Genomic DNA, 23,325 nt, shown 5'->3' with positions numbered 1-23,325 from the left:
TACAGACACTCTCCATACAGACGTCACATTCTCTCTTCACTCACCCATCAAATTCTCTCTTCACTCCCACTCTTCACATTCTCTCTTCTGTAGCTCTTCACATATTATCTGCATTCTTTCTCTCCCTTGTTCTTCACAGGCTCACTACTCACTCTCTTCCTATAGCCTTTCTCTTGACCCAGTCCTTTATTGACACTCCAAAACCAGGTAGAAAAAAAACACATTATATAATCATTACCAAATCAAATTCAGAAGAACTTTATTCTCCCAAATTTCAAGCTTGCCTATTCAAAGTTCCATAGCCAAAACAATAATTGTAAATTTATGATTATTTAAATTTTAACTTTAAATTATTATACTTAAAAAGTCAGAATTTTGAGGCCGGCTACTTGTATTTTCTTGTGAAGCTCTAATGATAAATGACATGGGCAAAGCTTACAGACACAGACAGTGGCCAGAAAGAATCAAGTCAACAAGTTAACTCAGTAGTCCACTAGCTTTTTGCTTCTCACATTGCACATAATGACTCTCCAAATAGTCCCACGTTTTGACTTAGTTTTACTAATATAAGAATTTTGCATATTCTACGCTTGCTCACCTAGGAACCACTCTCAAATGTTACACAAAACTTATTTCATAATTTTAACTGTTTATTTCTCTCTTGGGGTCCCAATGTTGACTCTATATCATTTTCTAATAATTTTTCAACCTTTCTTTGCAAGTTGAACATTAATCTGGAACTACCATTGTGGACTTTTTGCATTGTTTCCAAGATGAGAACACTTGGCATTTACCTGGGCCATTAGGACTGTGCTGTGCTGTACACCATGCCTCAATTTGTAATGGTTTAAGAATCAATACATCAAGGAACATCCAGTTTCACAGAATTCATCAGTGCAGAAGGAGAAAGAAGTAAGAAAGTCACATATAATAGAATAAGTATGCACACCAATGCCATCTGAAAAACAGTAACATACAAATGAAATCTATACAGCCATTGTTCAGGGCTAAGGTTAGGAGAAATGGAAACAACTGTTTTTAACAAAGAGCTGCTGTGGGCTACTGAGATGTCTCCATCTGGGCCTAACATAGGCAGTCCCTTATTTCAGATGGTGGGTCCCCTAGAGGGATGTGTCTCCTATTTTTCAGGGTCCCTGATACCATTGTTGTTACAGGGAGCTGCCACAGGCTCCTGAGCTGTCTCCATCCCAGCCTCCTGCAGGCAGTCTCTGTCATTGTATGCTGTCCTCAGTAAAGGAGCAACAAGCATGGTGCAGGAGTAGTGTTTCAAGTGGGGTAGTATTTGAGCTAGAGGTGATGGAGGACACTATGAAAACAAAGTTTTCTAAATTAACATGGTCTATCCACAAGAATGCCTAGACACAGATGCAGCATTCATGGGAGTACATGGGTCTAACCAGATGGGGTCCTGGAGTTGAAATGAAAAGCTGACACTTGCCTGTATCCCTAACCCAGAAAAAAAATATCTAAATGATAAGCACTTTTAAAGGTAAATGTAGTTTCCTGCAAGGGAGACTCACTGGGTATATCAATTACAATTAAGGGTAGGCCACATGCCCAGCAGTAGATGGCCAAAAGAAAACAAAGTCAAGGATAATATTAGAGATTATTGCCACATAATTCGGCATCAAGGCTGCTTCTTTTTCTTTCTTTAAAATTATTTTTTAATTTTTTATTATATATATTTGTGAGGACATGGATGGGGTCTGAGGTTGGGAGGACACGTGAGGGGCAAGGAACTGCTATGATTCGAGGGAGGGGAAATTATAAGGAGTATACATAATGTAAAAAAAAATTCTCTCCAATAAATGGTTTAAAAATGCTTTGATGTGTTTGTATTTGCATGTCTGTATTTATATTTTATTCAACTAAGAAAAAAATCTGAATATTACTTTCTTCACAGCTTCCTTTATCTGTCGGTTTCTAAGACTATAGATAATAGGGTTTAAGAATGGAGGAACAATGGTATAAAATACAGAAAGAGTCATATCCTCAACAATTTTTGAGATGGCTGGAGGCTTTAGATTTACATAGGCACCAGAACTCAGAAACACAGATACCACAATAATATGAGGGACACAGGTGGAAAAGGCTTTCCCTCGCTCTCCTTTGACAGGAACCTTCAACACAGTGGATAATATGCGAACATATGATATGACAATGAAGGTAAAGCAGCTACCACTGAGCCCAATGGCAGACAGAAGAAGTAAGAGCTTGTTGTTAAATGTGTCAGAGCAAGAAATCCTCAGCAATGAGGGTATGTCACAGAAGAACTGAGGGACTACATTAGAGTGACAGAAGGACAGCTGGAATGTTTTGAAAGTGTGCACACTTGCAAGGACTATAGAGCTAAGTAGGGAAGCCAGTGTCATCTGAACACAGAATTGATGGTTCATAATCATAGCATACATGAGAGGTTTACAGATGGCCACATAGCGGTCCTGGGCCATAACAGTGAGAAACTGAATCTCCACACATGCACAAAAGAAGACCAAAAAGATTTGTGCTGCACATCCAGACACAGAAATATTTCTGTGGTCAGTAAGAGAGTTGATACAAGCATTGGGCACAGTAACAGAAACGTATCCCATGTCTAAGATGGACAGATTCCTGAGGAAGAAGTACATGGGTGTGTTCAGGGTCTGGTCAACTGTAGTAACAATGATGATGATAAGATTCCCTAACAGGCTGCCCAGGAACAGAAGCATAAACAGCACAGTGAGTGGGAGCCTGAACTCCCAAGATTCAGCAAAAACCTCCAGGAGAAACTCAGTCACCAGGGTAGAATTGGCCATAGTATGAAAGTACAGGTTTATCTGAAAGACAAAAGCAGCAACTGAGAATAACTTAATTGATAGATCACTAGCATTTCTCTTTAAACTCTTTGTTTTTGTTTTCTAAAATGGTCTTTATGTGTGAAAAAAATTTTCTTTGAATTGCATATATTTTTTATTATGCTTAGTTATTAATACATATATATGTGACTGTCAAATTGTAAGGTATGCTGTTAAGCACTGAGAATTAATTTCCATAATAATAGCTGTCTCATGAATACTATTATTTAATAAGCATGAAGTTGTTTAATATAAAGTTACATAATATGGTAAGTTCCTCTTCTAGATAAACTATTGACATCAATTAGGAATTCCCAAAGATATTTAGCATTTTAGATTTTAGATTTTAGAGCCATTTATATATTTATTAAAATACATATATTTATATATGAAATGCACTTATGTTGTATGATTATTTTATATATACACATATGTCTCTCCATATGGGAAAGGATGGGGAAAAGTAGTGAATATAAGAGACATAGACATAAAAAAAATAGATTGGGAAAGAGAAATGAAGATGATAAAGATATAAGTGAAAGCTGAGGAAATTCTCTCCCTCAGTTTTTGGCATGTGTAAGACTTTCAGAATAGGCCGTCTGCCAGGAAGCCTATGCAGGGTTAACTTCACTTGCTTGAGGCAGAATTTTCTATTTTTGGAGAAACCTTGGGTTTCCTAGAAATTCAGTCATAGTATAGAGGATGATTTCAATTTCTTACAACTGATTATTTGGATAAATGAGTAGTGACCCCTGAAATATTACTTTGCTAGCTGAATCATGGAACAAACACAACTTTGTACATATAGCTAAACATGATACAATGCTTTATAGCTTTTATGCTCTTAGCAGTTTGAGTCAAGTGTAGCTGATGTCAAAGTACAATATAGAATCCCACATGTTTTCCTAGCAGGGCTCAACTTACTATTAATTTCTCTGAATAATGCATTGTAAAAAAACATTAAATTCTGAAATTTATGATTAAGTATAGAGGTGTTAATGTAAAGAGTGAAAACTGAATGAAATTAATTTTAAATTGCCATTAGGTTGATGAAATAAAGTAATACTTTTTATCAAATCCTTATGGCAACCACTAATGATTCTAGATGGTACAAAACATTAATAATATAAAATTTTATGTTATAAATAGTATAAAATGTGATAAAATTAATTAGAAACAAAATAGCTTAAGAATCCAACAAAACAGCTATGAAACAGACAGAGGAAGGTAACACCTCAATGTCAAATAATGAGATAATGAGAGTTTCGCTTTTCCTTGAAACACTTACATGTGTGGAATAATTTATTTTGGAAACTTCAAAATTCTAACAGAACGAAATTCACAAAGGTTAAAGAAAATGTTAAATAGTGGCATTACCTCAGGAACATTAACTAATTCAATTATTATTTGAATAATTCATTTTATATAAAAAAGGGTAATAAATAATTTTTTCAAATCCTGAGAGAGGAAGAATTGTATTCCAAATAGATTTATTAGTATAACATCTATTGAACTGATTGGCATATCTGTCCTAGACTATATTTGACTTATTTTCATTCAAGATCATAGTCTAAAATGCCCACAGATTAATTGAGAGTTATGATAGAATGAGCAGTATAATTAAAATGTAAAATTAAATTAAATAATACATCACCTAACACATTTCTGATTGTAGTACAAAAGATACAGAACACACATTTTATCAATAGACAACCTGCCTTGCAAGTGTTTAGAAACCTAGTGTCTGTGATATGAAGAAAGAAAAAACACCTTGGAAAATACATCAACTCGAAGATTACAGTATGACAATTATTTTAGTCAGCTTGTTAATCACTACACAAGAGTTAATAATAAGAAACAACCGCCATTAAGTAATAATGTTGGAGAAGAAAAACAAAGAACAAATTTCATAAAATTATAAAACCAATAAAACAATATAAAATAATGCATAATATAAAAGCAATGAAAAAGATATGTTATATAAATAGAATTATAAAACAATATTAAAATGATGTTACAGCAACAAATAACTATTGAGAGCAGGAGAACTAGCTGCTTCTAAAATGAACCTCATAACTTGTTATAATGTTATTACCCTTTATATATGGTAAAGAAAATAGGGCATCAATTTGAGTGTATGGGGATATGCTAAGGGTTGGAATGAGGGTACACAGAAATACCTAGAGGGAGAAAGAAAATAGGAGAATGATGTAATAATATTTTAAGTAAAATTTACTGAATGAATAACCAAAAATGATGGCACCGAAATAAAAAAAAAACTGAGATTATTATATGTATACCAATAAATTCAATAATCAAATGTGAACTAATTTCCAGAATTATGCAACTAATGTATACTTAACATTTTTCAAACAGTAGGAAGATACATTAGTTTCAGAGAACATAAGTAACAAATAAAGACCCTGGCTAAGCATTTATTGCCTTAGAAAAAAATTGAAGATTACATAGTTTCAAGAACAAATTCAACAGAATTGAGGAAAAATTTTATTTCTGTAATGATAAACACTCAGAAAGTGATATTAATACTTAAATACGAAAACAAGAATATGTCAGCAAAATATAATGAAATCAGATGAATAACTGATAAATTTTAAGATATTAAAAAATATTTGCCAATTTTATTTTTAGTGCATTTAAAATGTCAACCCCCTTCATCAAATATAAGTTTTCTTTGTATTGGAGAAAACTTCAACATAAGCAGTCAATGATCTTGACATATTAATAGATGCAAAGATAAAAATCACATGCTAATTTCATCCAATGTAGAAAAACCATAGTATTCAATATCATTCATTAATAAAGCTTTAAATCTTCTATAAAAGGGATTATTTGTACTGTGAAAGTAAAATATTCTCCTAAGTGTGATACAAGTTAAAACCGACCCTCTTGTTTTTGCCACTTCTACTGAGCATGTTATTGGGAAAAATTTTCAGAGCATGAATACAAAATAATAAAATAAAATTAAGGTACCTGCAGTACCCCATTGGGTTTCTATGTTGTCTGTTGTTGTTTCTTTGTTAATTTTTGTTTTTAGATTATATTATAATTTCATTTACTCCCAAAATCCTTCCTTAAAAATTCTTCTACTCTTCTTCATATCCAGAGCCTCTATTTCCACGTGGTTATTGTATGCACAAATAATTTGTATACACCTATATATTATTAGTAAGCTTGTATAGTCTGTATATTTCTTGTTTATAGGTTTTCAGGAATAGCCATTTGGCATTAGATAACCAATGTAATAAATTTACTAGGTCCCTTTAAAAACTAGTTATCATTAATAAAATTTAAATATTATACTGTTTAATTTGCAAATTTAAATATCTGTGTTTTAAAAAACAAACTGTCACTATATTAATTCCTGTAGAAATAGATAAGTAAATTTACTATATTCTGATGGTCTGACTATTTCCTTCAGTGTTGGATTTTGATATTTGCACAGGACTGGTACAATACAGATGCATTTAACATTTTTATTCAAATTATTAAACACTTGAAACTGTATAAATATATGTATCAACATCCTGGCTAGTATCAAATGACAGAGAAAACACAAATTGTAAAAACAAATATCTACTTAAATGAAACATGTCAAGTTCTTTATAAGCTTAGAGAAAGGAATGAATTCTCTGGGAGTAATAAAATATACTAAGACATTTTATAATAAAAATAGAAACATTTAAAACATATCATTCCATATTTAAAAATAATTTTTAAACTTATGCTGAAATCTGATGATAGATAGGTTTTAAATCAGTCTTAAAGGTGATCATTTCATGTTTATGAAAAAGTTAAAATTTATAAATATTTTTATCAATTTACTTTAAATTTAATTACTTTTATTTTAAAATGTTAAAAAAAATCTTGTTTTTCCTCTGAAAGTTATGAATAGTTGCAATGGAAATTTATTTTATTTTGTTTTATGCTTTTTGTTTCTTTGAGACAGGATTTCTCTGTATAGCCCTGGTTGTCCTGAAACTCACTCGGTAGACCCAGGATGGCCTCAAACTCAGAAATCCACCTGCCTCTGACTCCCAAGTACTGGGATTACAGGCATGTGCCACCACTGTCCAGCTGCAATGGAATTTTAAAACGTCAGTTTAATAAGAATGAACATTCTCTTTATCAGTATGTATAAGAGTGGTTTTGTATACTTGATACATTAAACACCACTTATCTCTTTATAAAAGAAACTGTATATGATTTCCATATATTAAATATGTATTTCTAGTAAAACAAAATATCAAAATACACTTAGGAAAGTCGTCATGATTCAGCCCACAAGCAAAAAAAAAAAAATCTTTACATCCACTGGGAGAGAAAATAGAGAGCTAGGTCAGTAATTAGGGATACGTACTGATCAGGCAGAGGAATTAGGTTCAGATTCCAGTACACAGAGGGTAGCTCCCACCAGTCATAATGCCAGTTCTAGGGGCTGCAACATTCTTTTATAGGCACTAAAGGCACTGCATGAAAGTGATATGCACACATCCATGCCAGCAAAATATCCATATATATATATATTAATATATGTAATAATATATATATATATTAATATGTGTGTGTGTTTGTGTTTGTGTGTATGTGTGTGTGTGTAACATCTATTAATGAAAAGAGATCATGAAATTGAAAGACATCAAGGTGGGTATATAGGATGGTTTGCAGGTAGCAAAAGGAATTCAGAAAGAGCACATGTTTATTATAATTTTGAAAACTAAAACAAATTAAACAATCTTTTAAAATGTTGTGAAAGCAGATTTATATAATTTTTACACAAGGCAACAGTATCTACTTATGTGGGCAATATGTACATATATATTAATATTATATAATAGGATATAAATTTTTAAAATAGAAGCATTAGAATTTGTTTACATAGTGTTGTAAACATTTTGTAACTATGAAATAAAAAAGAAATTTGTATGAAGTGCTACTCAAGTGGTACTGAAACACAATGATCACCTTTTATATTTTTTGTATGACCCTGTAGTATATCATACTCCATGATATTGCTGTCACACTTAAGATAAAACATATAAAATAGCAAGATTTTCCTCTGATTGCTTTTCTCTTAAGTAATAGGCTTTGTCGTCACACATTCTCTTATGGAAATTATTGGTTGTATCTCATGTGAAAAATTTTTTCCTAAATACTCCACACTTTTAAATAGAATTCCTTTTGCTTTTTAAATCTTTTCAAACTGAAATGAGGGATTTCTAAGGAATTCCTCAATAAATAAGAGGTGAAGTTCACGGTAACAACCATGGTTTCAGCACACTTACCCAGGCATTGTTCTTCATTCAAAAAATGAGAATTAAGCTATGTGTTTTTCACTTTAAAACCTTCAAAATATTACAGAATTTTAGGTCAAATATTCCTGTCTATAATGGATTGTACAAGTCTTCATTTTAGCAAAATACCAGTCTTGCCTTTTAAAAAATCACCAATCTTGTTCTCTTTTATATAAAATATTGGCATCTTCCTGAGTACAAAGACTCTTAGAACACAGCCATTAATTGGGACAAAATGTCCAGATGGGATTTAGATAAGTAATGGACCCAATTAAAATTCACCATTAGATACACTCTGAAGGACCAGACAGTACATCACCTGAGTCAGCTAGAAAGTGTAGAGATCATAATGGAGATAATGAAACACTGCATGAAATATATGGGAAGTCTCCATTATCTGAAGTAATATGTCTGGAACTGCATGGAGCTCAGGACAAAATCATCTGTAGTTTTCATGGGCTAAATGAAGCAGATATTCAATCTCTTATTTTCTATTCTCTTCAAGATCATATTGTAATCTGTGATAAGATCAAGAAAGAACAGTAACTGTCCTCTCTAAAAACTATAGAAAAATAAGAAAAGAAAAGAAAGGAAAAGAAAAAGTAAAATTTGACTCCAAAGCATTGAAAGAATGATGCAAGACTTTGAACATCCATTAATTATAACAACATAGATACAGATAGCAACATTATCTTTTCAACTTATATTCAATTACAAATTTTACCTTTTAGTTTCATAAGTTTAAAAAAAAACATATTTGTCTCAGGATTTTCCCTGTCCAAATACTTAATACAGAGTAGGTCTGTGCCTGGACAGGGAAAAGTGGGCAGAGTAAATAGTTGCAGAGAGAGGGAGCATGTGCAGTCATATCAGAATTACACCAGACTTCTCACCAGAAACTATAAAAGTCAAAAGATCCTGGGCAGATGTTATATAGGCCATAAGAGAATACAAATGTTAGCCCAGGGTACTATACCCACCAAACTTCTCAAATACCATAGATGGAGAAACTAAGATATTCTATGGCAAAACAAAATTTATACAATATCTTTCCATATATCTAGCCCAATAAATAATAATAGATGGAAAACTCCAAAACAAGGAGAGAAACTACACCCTAGAAAAACCAAGAAATAATCTTTCAACAAACCCAAAATAAGATAGCCACACAAACATAATTCCACCTCTAACAACAAAAATAACAGGAAGTAACATTACTTTTTCTTACTATTTCTTAACATCAATGGACTCATTTCCCCAATAAAAAAGACACATAAGCTGGATACTTAGACAAGACCCAACATTTTGATGCATACAGGAAACTCACCTTAGTAACAAGGACAGACAGTACCTCAGAGTAAACGTCTGGAAAATATTTTTCCAAGCAAATTATCCCAAGAAACATGTTTGCATAGCAACTCTAATATCAAATAAAATTGAATTTCAACCAATAGTTATCAAAAAAAGTGAAGAAAGTGCACTTCATACTCATCAAAGGAAAAATATACCAAGATGAATGCTCAATTATAAACATATGTGCTCTAAAGACAAGGGAATCCACTTTCATAAAAGAAACATTACTAAAAGTCAAAGCATACATTGTACCTCACACAATACTACTGGGAAACTTCAACACTCCACTCTCATCAATGGACAGATCATGGAAACGGAAAAAAAGAGACTCGCAGTGAAACTAACAGAAGTTATGAACCAAATGAATTTAAGAGATATTTCTAGAACATTTCATCTTAAAAGAAAAGAATATAACTTCTTCTCAGCACCTCATAGCACCTTCTCCAAAACTGACCATATAACTGATCAAAAAAACAAGCTTTAAACAATATAAGAAGATTGAAATAATCCCATGCATTATATCAGATTACCATGAACTAAGGCTGGTCTTCAATAAATGAATAGATAAATAAATAAATAAATAAATATAAAAATTTGGAAAGCCCACATACACATGGAAGCTAAACAATGCTCTCCTCAATGATAACTTGTTTAAAAAGACATTAAAAAGAGAAATTTAAGACTTTTTAGAATTTAATGAACATAAAAGTACACAATACCAAAACATATGGGACAAAATGAAAGCAGTGGTAAGAGAAAAACTCATAGCTCTAAGTCCTTTCAAAAAGAAAATGGAGAGAGATTGCACTAGTTGCTTGTCAGCATTTTTGAAAACTGTAGAACAGAAAGAAGCAAATGGATGGAGCTAGAGAATATCATACTAAGTGAGGTAACCCAGACTCAAAAGGTGAATCATGGCATGCACTCACTAATAAGTGGATATTAACCTAGAAAACTGGAATACCCAAAACATAATCCACACATCAAATGAGGTACAAGAAGAAAGGAGGAGTGGCCCCTGGTTCTGGAAAGACTCAGTGAAACAGTATTCGGCAAAACCAGAACGGGGAAGTGGGAAGGGGTGGGTGGGAGGACAGGGGAAGAGAAGGGGGCTTACGGGACTTTCGGGGAGTGGGGGGGCTAGAAAAGGGAAATCATTTGAAATGTAAATAAATTATATTGAATAAAAAAAAAGAAGCAAATGCATCCAAGAGGAGTAGACAGCAGCAAATAATAGAACTCAGGGCTGAAATCTGCCAAATAGAAACAAAAAGAACTATATAAAAAATAAAAATAAAAAACAGGAGCTGGTCCTTTAAAAAAAATCAACAATTAGATAAATCCTTTGCCAGACTAACCAGAGGGCATAGAGAGATTACCCAAATTAATAAAATCAGAAATGAAAAGGGAGACATAAAAACAGAAACTGGAAATTCAAAAAATTATCAGATGCTACTACATAAGCCTATACTCAACAAAATTGGAAAATATGTATGAAATGGATAATTTTCTACATATACTAAGTGCCAAAGTTAAAACAGGATCAATAAGCCATCTAAACAGTCCCATAACCCCTGAAGAAATAGAAGAAGTCATTAATAATCTCCCAACCAAGAAAGCCCAGGACAATATTGGTTTAGTGGAGAATTCTATCAGACCTTCAAAAAAGACCAAATACCAATACTCTTCAATCTGTCCCACAAAATAGAAACAGAAGGAATACTACCCAATTCATGTTATGAAGCACAGCTATGCTGATAGCAAAACCACACAAAGATGCAACAAAGAAAGAGAACTTCAGACCAATATCCCTTATGAACATTGATGTAAAAATACTCAATAAAATTCATGCCAAATGAATCCAGCAACACATCAAAATAATCATTCACCAAGATCAAGAAGGCTTTATCCCAGGGATACAGGGATAGTTCAGTATATGGAAATCCAACAATGAAACCCACTACATAAATGAACTCAAAGACAAAAACTACATCATCATCCCATTAGCATTTGAGTCTATATTCAGCATTCCTCCATGTTAAAAGTCTTGGAAAAATCAGAAATTCAAGGCAAGGTCTTAAACATAGTAAAAGCAATATAGAGAAAACCTGTACCCAACATGTAACTAAGTCGAGAGAAACTTGAAGCAATTCCACTAAAATATGGGACTAGACAAAGCTTGCTAGTCTTTCTCTATCTATTCAATATAGTACTTGAAGTTCTAGTTAGAACAATTAGACAACAAAAAGATGTCAAATGGATACAAATTGCAAAGGAACAAGTCAAAATATAACTATTTGTAGATGATATGATATTTACTTATATGACCCCAAAAATTCCACCAGAGAAAACCTAAAGCTGAGAAACAACTTCAGCAATATGGCTAGATATAAAATTAATTCAAACAAATCAGAAGCCTTCCTTTACTCGAAGGATAAACAGGCTGAGAAAAAAATAAGGAAATGAAACCCTTCACAATAGTCATAAATAATATTACATACCTTGGTGTGACTCTATTGAAGCAGGTGAAAGATCTATATGACAAGAACTTCAAGTCTCTGAAGAAAGGAGGATCTGTGCAATAGAATTAAAGACTCAGTATTTAATCCATACACCTATAGTCACTTGATATTTGAAGAGCTAAAGGAGGTAAAAACATCCAGTTTAAAAAGACAGCATTTTTAACAAATGGTGCTGCTTCAACTGGATGCCAGCATGTAGAAAAATGCAAATCAACCCATTCTTATCTCCTTGTAAAAAACTCAAGTCCAAATGAACCAAGAACCTCCATATAAAACCAGATACACTGAAACTTATATAGGAGAAAGTGGGAAAGAGACTTGAACACATGGGCACAGGGGAAAATTTCCTGAAAAGAGCACCAATTGCTTATGCTCTAAGATCATGAACTGACAAATGGGACCTCATAAAATGGCAAAGCTTCTGTAAGGCAAACGACACTGCCAATAGGACAAAATGGCAACCAACAGATTGGGAAAAGATCTTTACTAACCTTACATCCAATAGAGGGCTAATATCCAATACATGCAAAGAAGTCAAGAAGTTGGACTCCAAAGAATCAGACAACCCTAGCAGCATCTAAGGAAATATTCAACAGCCTTAGTTATTAGAGAAATGAAATCAAAACAACCCTGAGATTCTACTTCACACCAGTCAGAATGGCTAAAATTAAAAACTCAAATGACAGCAGATGCTGGTGAGAATGTGGAGAAAAAGGAAATATCCTCAGTTGCTGGTGGGATTTCAAGTTGGTAAAACCACTCTGGAAATCATTTTGGTGACTCCTCAGAAAACTGGACATAATACTATCTGATGACATAGCTCTACCACTCCTGGGTAGATACACAGAAGATGCTCCAACATAAAATAAGGACATAGGCTTCACTATGTTCATAAAAGCCTTATTTATAATAGACAGAAGCTGGAAAGAACCCAGATGTCCTTTTCAACAGAGGAACAGATACAGAAAATGTGGTATATTTGCACAATGGAGTATTATTCTCCTATGAAGAATGAAGAATTCATAAAGTTCTCAGGCAAATGGATGGAACTAGAAAATGTCATCCTGAGTGTGATAACCCAATCACAAGAGAACACACATGGTATGCATTCACTGATAAGTGGATATTAGCCCAAAAGCTGTCAATACCCACAGTACTATTCCCAGACCACATGAAGCTCGAGAAGAACAAATACCAAAGTATGGGTGATTTGGTTCTTAGAAGGAGAACAAAATACTCATAAATTTGGTATTTATGTACCAAATTTGTACATAAAGAGTAGAGCAGAGACTGAAGGAAAGGACATTCAGAGACAGTATCTCCTGGAGATGCATCCCATATACAGTCACCAAATCCTGACCATATCTTGGATGCCAAGAAATGCTTGCTGAAGTGAGCCTGATATGGCTGTTCCTGAGAGGACCTGCCAAACCTTACAAATACAGAGGCAGATGCTCACAGTCAGTCATTAGTCTGAGTATGGGGATCCAATGAAGGAGTTAGAGAAAGGACCAAAGGAGCTGAAGGGTTTGCAACCTCATGGGAAGAACAACAATATCAACCAACCAGATCCCCCAGAGCTCCTCGGGACTAACCCATCAACCAAAGGGTACACATGGCTCTAGCTACATATGTAGTAGAGGATTGTGTTGTTAGGCATCAAGGGAAGGAGAGGTCTTTGTTCCTATTGAGGCTTGATAGATGTCCCATTGTAGGGGATTTGAGGGTGGGGAGGTGGGAGTGGAGTGGGTGGAGGAACACCCTCATAGAACTAGGAGGAGGGAGCATGGGATAGGGGCTCTCCAGGAGGGGGAACTGGCTATGGTAATGTAATTAAATGTAAATAAAGAATATATCCAATAAAAAAGAAAAGACTTAAATGTCTCTTTTGTGAAATTATTATTGGACATTTTATATTTTATATTTTTCATTATATATTTTTCTTTCACTTTCAAGGTGATACCATTCTCCATTCCCTTTTGTCCACCTGAAACCTCCCATATACTTCTTGTTGGACATTGGGTATATTCTTTCTCTGATTCGTTCTTTCAAATCTTTCTATGACTGAAAACTTTCTCTATGTCTCAACTAAATATCATTGCTTGAGATTAAAGGTATAGACTAAAGATATATCTGTATTCCAGCCAGAGGATTAAAGCTGTATACTAAGGGTATGTCTATATTATAGACAGAGGGGTTAATGTTGAGTGTTCTGGACAGAATAATCAAAGGTGTATCATTCTACCTTGTTAACATAGATATTGAAGGTTTTTGGATGTAGCCCTTCATCACAGCATTATGTTTCTGGATTAAAATTCTCCTACATGTGGAACTTACATAGAGACTAGAGAAGGTAATTGGGGGATATTCTATTATTATCTGTCTACTTACCCACACGTTAGTCCTTTGAATAAAGTTGGGGCTTAGAGAGTTTTAAATAAACTGGCTGGCCAGAAAGACCCAGAAGTCTCCTAGCTTTGTTTTCCCTCCCCCATCTGGGTTTACAGGCAAACATGGCCATGACAGCTTTTTGCATGGATGCTGAGGATCAACACTCAGGTTCCCAGGCTTGTAAGCAATCACTCTTACAAACTGAGGCATATTGTCAGCCTGCTATTTATAGTTTTAACATAGTTTCTCTTAAACAAACAATAATACTTTTGAAAATCATTTTCTATCTCAGCCCATGTGTGTGTGTACATATGCAAATATATAAAGATTCTCACTATCATCCTTTTATTAAATAGTAGAAAGAAAATTATACTCTTCTGGAGAAATATGTAAAACAGCATATTCATCATGATAAAAGTTAAGACATGCAAAATTATCTTTAACCTAGTATTGAATGTTCTTCAATATTATGAAATTTGAGAAAAATATTAATGTCACAATTTGTATGTATATAATACTATGTTTTTTGTAGGATAGTTTGTATAATTTTATTCATATCTTCCATGCTTTCTCTTAAAATTGAAAGTCAGTAAAATATTAAGAAAATTAATTTGCTTAAGTGAAATGAAAAAGAAAACTAGAAAAAAATGAAGAAAGTATGGCATCTGGATTTTTTCTCTTTTAAAGCTTTTATTTTCTAACAGGAACATAATTCTTCTTTAGAAATCATATCAAATAGCGTCATATAAATGCATAAGCATCTTATATCTGAAACACGAGGACTATTTAACTGTACAAGGTTAACTGTCCAATACCTGGTGATCACAGAGAGGTCATTAGCGCTTTGGGCAATTCCGTGATAGAGGAACGATTTAGGAAACTGAGATCTGAGGCAATTATCAAAGAAGTGAGTCACAGCTCTGATGCAAGCATGAAAGGGAAGAGAGGTTTTCCCCCCCTTAAGTATGGGCAGTATGTGCAATGACTAGTGTGGAGAAAGGCATGACAAGTGCATGATGACAGGATACTCAAAGCAATTTTCTTAGATGAGAGAAGGAAAAAGCTTGGTATTGTGATTTTTACCTATAAATACAGCACTTGGGAAGCTGGAGTAAGATAATTGCATCCCTAGGATATACAAGGAGTTCTAGGACTACCTTGACTACAGTGTAAGAATTTTGATTCAAATAATAATAGTGGTGGTAGCAATTATTGTTTTAGTGGCAGTTGTAGCAGTCCTAATAAGATGTGTGATAGCTTATCATACAACTTTTGTAGGTAATAAACAAAATTTTGGCTGACATTATTATAAAATGCAGACATTTGAATTTTAAATGAAGATAGAAATAAGTTCTGAGTGATTTATGAAATGTTTGTAGTGTACACGGCATTTTGGAAAAAGATTCTCAAGAAAGAAACTCATTCCTGATGCCAAAGTTACCTAAATTGTAGATATGAAAACTTCAGATTCTAGTGTTGCTTTTAATAATGGTGCTACAATTGAAAAGAATGTGGTAGTAAAATCAGAATTAATTTTTCTTTTTTTTAGTGATTCAATGATAGTAATGAGAGTAGGATAATTTTATTTTTCTTAAGGGGGACAGATATAATTGAGTTTAGAAATGTATTTTATATAGCCCACAATTCAAGTTTCAAGAATATAAGTGGGAATATTGGCACATGTTTAAGTTGAATTCAATACACCAATGCTTCAAAAAATACATGACGACAAATGTATTATTTGAAATATAAATGGTATATTTTATTTTTGCAAATGTACATGTCTTAATTAGGGTTTCCTTTGCTGTGATGATGAAGGCAACTCTTATAAAGAAAAACATTTCATTGGGAATGGTTTACAGTGTCAGATGTTCAATCCATTATGGTAATGGCAGGAAGCATGACAGCATGCATGCAGACATGATGCTGGAGGGGCAAAGAATTCTACATTTTTATCCAAATGCAGCAAGAAGAAGAAAACTGTCATCCACAGACATCCGCAAGGAGTGTCTCCTATGCAATGGGCCAAACTTGGGCATAGGATCTCAAAGTCTACACCAACAGTGACAAACTTTCTCCAACAAGGCCACGGCTAAATTAACAAGGCCCACATGTTCCAATAGTACCTCTTCCCATGGACCAAGCATATTCAAACCATCACAGAAAACAACAGGAGAACTTAAAACTAATCAAATGAGATATTTAAAATAAATTCTACTTAGAAAGTTACATAAATATTTACAAATGGCAGATATAACCACATTTCACTTGGTATTGTTTATACAAATGAGTGAACACAAAATGCAGCCCTAACATCAAAGGTAATAAGAAATATATTTCACATATCCTTTAGTCCAATATGAATGTCCATGGCATTGTGACAGAATCTGGCTTCCGCAAATATATAAGACTTTTCATGAAGTTATGTAGTTATAAAAGAAAGTATACATGCAAATAATAGCATCTTTCCAAATATGTTCATGGAAATACTAGTTAAGTGAGTTACAGAAAAACAAGGAAATTTCAGATTTCTAATATATAATTAGATGTCATCCAAAGAAGTGGGTTTTGGAAAGTAATCACTATAATTAATGAGGAAAGAAAATTGTTCTTAAATGGCATAACATACAGATACAACTTTGAACAGTTCTGAGTGTATTATCAAAATAGTTTGCATGTAACTTCAATATTTTTCTGAAAATTAAATATTAGAAAACTTAATGGGTTTTTTGGACTCAATGATCATGCTTAATTGTAATGGTTATTTTTGACAAAAGTTGACACAAATATATGAAGACTTATATATAATCCTAGGTAAAAGTTGACTACATTATTTAGTAGGTATGGACAGTAAATGCAAGATCTAGTGCTGGCTAAGGTTTACTGAGAACAAGTTAATGTTGACTCTTTAGCCTTAATGTGGGTATGCATAACACATTTACAATGTTCAGGAAACAATGTGAAAGAGGTGGTAGAAAAAAGTAAGAGCCAAGAGATAAGGAGAAGGACCATCAATTCTCTCTCATGAAAATGAAAAAAATGAAATTCGTTATCTCAGCATCTACTGTTGCTTGAACAAAACCTACTCAAGATGAAGCTTCTAAATTTTCATAAACTAGGGAATGGCTTATGAAGGCTGAAACCTCCCAGGCAGTTTATTGATAGTTGAGATCTGAAAAGAAATGCCAATGTCATTGCCTTCAGTTGGGTAGCCACCGTTCTATGTTCCAGGGAAAAGATCCAAATCTGTGTCCACAAAGAGGCCCTAAATAATCCCAGTGGGTCATAGAGCACAAAGACATGAAATGAAGTGAGGACTTCCTCAGAGCAAGGGATGGGGAAGGGATTAAATGATGAGAGGGTAAATGTTAGTAGATGCATTACTCCCATATGTAAAATAATAATGAATAAAAAAAGCAGAAAAATCTTTTCTTGAAATTTTTTATGTGTTCAGTAATGATTTTATATTGGAGTTCAAGAAAAATATCAAGCATTATCATGAGAAGGAAGCTTTCATTTTATTATATTCTACTAGTTGCCTAAACTTGTGGCTCTCAAGATTCACTCTGGGTAAATAGTCAGCAGGTGATTTGTTATACTACACATTCTCATTGTCGAGGGTGATATTTTTGATTCTTTGCTCTGATGGTGCTCAATGAAAGCTCTCTCACTTAGAAACTACAACACTGAGTTGGGGGCAGTTCACATAAACACCTTAAAGATATTTGTGATTTACTCCTTTCATCGCCTTCTCATTTCTTTTGTTCCTAAACTGCACTAAAATAAATAAAATCCATAAATCTTCTTAATTTACAAAGATAAATCAAAATAGCACAAGACTTCAGTGGCTGTCTTTACTCTTTTTAGAACCAAATTGATTATTTTCCTTTTATCTTAAGAAAGAAATGTGCTATCTGCCTCCGGATCTAGATAAGCCTGGGCAGCAACACCACATCTCCAGGTCCTGCAAGAGGCAAGAAGCAAGAGGGGCTTCCGGGCAGCCAGCATGGAGAAGTCAGTGTGCTCTGGTGAATCCAGCGGGCCCCTGCAGGAGCCTCCAGGTTTCTGCTTTGGGATCTGAACAGCCTGGGCCACAGCACTCTGTCTCCAGGAAGTGCAGGAGACCTGGTTGCACCCAGAGGCAGTCTGGGAGAGCGCACAGCTTGCTCTGGTGGCACTGAGCTAAGGTACCAGTCCTGAGGCCTCTGGCTGGAGCCCTCAGATCTCTCCACTTCCAGATCCAGATCAGCCTGGGCAGCAACACCACATCTACTGGTCCTGCAAGAGGCAAGAGGGGATTCCCGGAGGCCAGCTGGGAGGAGTCAGTGTACTCTGGTGAATCCAGCAGGCCCCAGGGGGAGCCTTCAGGTGTCTGCTTTGGGATCTGAACAGCCTGGGCAACAGCACCCTGTCTCCAGGCAGTGCAGGAGGTAAGCTGTGCACCAGAGGCCACCTGGGAAGGAGCAGCTTGCACTGGTGAGTCCAGCATTAACAAGACCAACTAAAACCAGTGAGATCTAGATGGCAAAGGCAAACGCAGGAACGTCACTAACAGAAATCAAGGCAATATGGCAACGTCTGAACCCAATTCTGCTTTACCAGCATGTCCTGGATACCCATCACACCAGTAAAACAAGATTTGCATTTAAAATCACTGGTCATGATGCTGGTACAGGAACACATGAAGGACATACTTAAAGAAATTTAGGAGAAAATGGATCAAAAGTTAGAAGCCCTTGCAAGGGAAACACAAAAATCATTGAAAGCAATCCAGGAGAATACAAAAGCCAATAATGAGGAAACACAAAAAACACTTAAAGAAATACAGGAGAACTTTGGTCAACAGGCTGAGGTCATGAAAGAGGAAACACAAAAACCTCTTAAAGAATTACAGGAAAGCACAAACAAGCAAGTGAAGGAGCTAAGCAAAACCATCCAGGATCTAAAATCAGAAGTAGAAACAACTAAGAAAAGTCAAAGAGAGACAACTTTGGAGATAGAAAGCCTTGGGAAGAAATCAGGGGACATAGATGGAAATAGCAACAACAGAATATAAGAGATAGAAGAAATAATCTCAGATGCTGAAGATACCGTAGAAACCATGGACTCAACAGTTAAAGAAAATGCAAAATGCAAAAAGCTTGTAACCCAAAATATCCAGGAAATCCCGGACACAATGAGAAGACCAAACCTAAGGATTATAGGCATAGATGAGAGTGAAGATTTACAACTTAAAGGGCCAGCAAATATCTTCAATAAAATTATTGAAGAAAACTTCCCTAACCTAAAGAGAGAGATGTCCATGAATATACAACAAGCCTACAGAACTCCAAACAGACTGGAACAGAACAGAAATACTTCCCATCACATAATAATCAAAACACAAAATGTACTAAACAAAGAAAGAATATTAAAGGCAGTAAGAGAAAAAGTCCAAGTAACATATAAAGGAGGACGTATCAGAATCACAGCAGACTTTTCACCTGAGACTATGAAGGCTAGAAGATCCTGGGCAGATCTCATAGAGACTCTAAGAGAACACAAATGCCAGCCAAAACTACTATATCCAGCAAAACTCTCAATCACCATAGATGGAGAAACTAAGATATTCCATGATAAAACCAAGTTTATCCAACAGCTATCCACAAACCCAGCCCTACAAAGGATAATAGGAGGAAAACACCAATACAAGGAGGGAAACTTCACCCTGGAAAAAGCAAGATAGTAACCTTTCATCAAACCCAAAAGAAGTTAACCAATCAAATTTAAAAAATAACGTCAAAAATGACAGGAAGTAACAATCACTATTCCTTAATATCTCTTAACATCAATGGACTCAATGCCCCAATAAAAAGACATAGACTAACCTACTGGATACGAAAACAGGACCCTACATTTTGCTGCTTACAGGAAACACACCTCAGGGTCAAAGACAAACACTACTTTAGAGTAAAAGGCTGGAAGACAATTTTACAAGCAAATGGTCTCAGGAAACAAGCTGGAGAAGCCATTTTAATATCAGATAAAATTGACTTTCAACCCAAAGTCATCAAAAGAGACTCTGAGGGACACTTCTTGCTGGTCAAAGGAAAAATACAACAAGAAGAACTTTCAATCCTGAACATCTACACCCTAAATGCAAGGGCACCCTCTTTCATAAAAGAAACTTTATTAAAGCTCAAAGCACACATTGCACCTAACACAATAATTGTGGGTGACTCCAACACTGCACTTTCCTCAATGGACCGACCAGGAAAACAGAAACTAAACAGGGACACAATGAAACTAATTGAAGCTTTGGACCAATTAGATTTAACAGATATATATAGAACATTCTATCCTAAAGCAAAAGAATATACCTTTTTCTCAGCACCTCATGGTACCTTCTCCAAAATCGACCATATAATTGGTCACAAGACAGACCTCAACAAATATAAGAAAATCGAACTAATCCCATGTCTCCTATCAGATCACTATGGAGTAAAAGTGGTCTTCAATAGCAACAAAAACAGCAGAAAACCCACATACTCGTGGAAACTGAACAATATTCTACTCAATGATATCTTGGTCAAGGAAGAAATAAAGAAAGATATTAAAGACTTTTTAGAACACAATGAAAATGAAGACACAACATACCCATATCTATGGGACACAATGAAAGTAGTGCTAATAGGAAAACTCATAGCCCTGAGTGCCTCCAAAACAAAAATGGAGAGAGCATATACTACCAGCTTAATGACACACCTGAAAGCCTGGGAACAAAAAGAAGCTATTTCACCCAGGAGGAGTAGAAGGCAGGAAATCATCAAACTTGGGCTGAAATCAATCAAGTAGAAACAAAAAGAACCATACAAAGAATCAACAAATCCTGGAGCTGGTTCTTTGAGAAAATCAACAAGATAGATAAACCCTTAGCCAGACTAACCAAAGGGCACAGAGACAGTATCCAGGTTAACAAACTTAGAAATGAAAAGGAAGATATAACAACAGAAACTGAGGAAATTCAAAGAATCATTATATCCTACTACAAAAGCCTATACTCAACACAACTGGAGAATCTGGAGGAAATGGACAGTTTCCTAGACAGACATCCAACACCAAAACTAAATCAGGATCAAATAGATCAACTAAACAGTCCCATAACACCCGAAGAAATAAAAAGGGTCATAGAAAGTCTCCCAACCAAAAAAGCATAGGACCAGATGGCTTCAGTGTAGAGTTCTATCAGACCTTCATAGAAGACCTAAAACCAATACTCTTTAAACTATTCCACAAAATAGAAACAGAAGGAACACTACCCAACTCGTTCTATGAAGCCACAATTACGCTGATACCAAAACCACACAAAGATCCAAAAAAGAAAGAGAACTTCAGGCCAATTTCTCTTATGAATATTGATTCAAAAATACTTAATAAAATTCTTGCCAACCGAATCCAAGAACACATCAAAATGATCATCCACCATGATCAAGTAGGCTTCATCCCAGGGATGCAGGGACAGTTCAATATAAGGAAATCCATCAATGCTATCCACTACATAAACAAATTCAAAGAAAAAAACATATGATCATCTCATTAGATTCAGAAAAAGCATTTGACAAAATCCAGCATCCTTTCATGCTAAAAGTCTAGGAAAGAACAGGAATTTAAGGCCCATACCTAAACATCGTTAAAGCAATATACAGCAAACCGGTAGCCAACATCAAACTAAATGGAGAGAAACTTGAAGCAATCCCACTAAAATCAGGGACTGGACAAGGCTGTCCTCTCTCTCCATATCTTTTCAATATAGTACTTGAAGTTCTAGCTAGAGCAATTAGACAACATAAGGAGGTCAAGTGGATACAAATTGGAAAGGAAGAAGTCAAATTATCACTATTTTCAGATGACATAATAGTCTACTTAAGTGACCCAAAAACCTCCACCAGAGAACTCCTACAGCTGATAAACAACTTCAGCAAAGTGGCTGGTTATAAAATCAACTCAAGCAAATCAGTTGCCTTCCTATACACAAAGGATAAGCAGGCTGAGAAAGAAGTTAGGGAAACGACACCCTTCAAAATAGCCACAAACAATATAAAGTATCTTGGTTTGACTCTAACCAAACAAGTGAAAGATCTATATGACAATAACTTCAGGTCTCTGAAGAAGGAAATCGAAGAAGACCTCAGAAAATGGAAAAATCTGCCATGCTCGTGGATTGGCAGGATTAACATAGTTAAAATGGCCATCTTGCCAAAAGCGATCTACAGATTCAATGCAATCCCCATCAAAATGCCAACCCAGTTCTTCACAGAGTTTGAAAAAGTAATTCTCAAATTCATCTGGAATAACAAGAAAGCCAGATAGTTAAAGCTATTCTCAACAACCAAAGAAATTCTGGGGGAATCAGTATCCCTGACTTCAAACAATACTACAGAGCAATAGTGTTAAAAACTGCATGGTATTGGCACAGTGACAGACAAGTGGACCAATGGAATAGAATTGAAGATCCAGAAATGAATCCACACACCTATAGTCACTTGATCTTCGACAAAGGAGCCAAAAACATCCAGTGGAAAAATGATAGCCTTTTCAACAAATGGTGCTGGACCAATTGGAGGTCAGCATGCAGAAGAATGCGAATTGATCCATTCTTATCTCCATGTACTAAACTTCACTCCAAGTGGATCAAGGACCTCCGTGTAAAACCAGACACACTGAAACTAATAGAAAAGAAACTGGCGAAGACCCTTGAGGACATGGGCACAGCAGAAAAATTCCTGAACAGATCACCAATAGCTTATGCTTTAAGATCAGGAATTGACAAATGGGACCTCATAAAATTACAAAGTTTCTGTAAGGCAAAGGACACTGTTAAAAGAACAAAATGGCAACCATCAAATTGGGAAA

The 23,325-nt window shown here is 34.8% G+C and overlaps 1 protein-coding gene across 1 annotated transcript; it reads right to left on the bottom strand.

Annotated features, from left to right (window-relative positions):
- Nucleotides 1-1,889: 1,889 nt before the first annotated feature.
- On the bottom strand, nucleotides 1,890-2,816 carry LOC127681633 (olfactory receptor 14C36-like). Its single transcript, XM_052178113.1, has one exon. It carries the CDS (start codon nucleotides 2,814-2,816, stop codon nucleotides 1,890-1,892), a length of 927 nt encoding a protein of 308 aa, XP_052034073.1.
- Between the last annotated feature and the right edge of the window lie 20,509 nt (nucleotides 2,817-23,325).

Source organism: Apodemus sylvaticus, chromosome 1, assembly GCF_947179515.1.
Source record: "Apodemus sylvaticus chromosome 1, mApoSyl1.1, whole genome shotgun sequence".
Taxonomy (NCBI): Eukaryota; Metazoa; Chordata; class Mammalia; order Rodentia; family Muridae; genus Apodemus; species Apodemus sylvaticus.
The sequence above is the reverse complement of the archived record's forward strand: the minus strand, read 5'-3'. Positions and strand labels throughout refer to the sequence as shown.

Coding starts and splice junctions, on each gene's coding strand:
- LOC127681633 (XM_052178113.1), bottom strand. CDS start 2,816: ATGGCCAATTCTACCCTGGTGACTGAGTTTCTCCTGGAGGTTTTTGCT.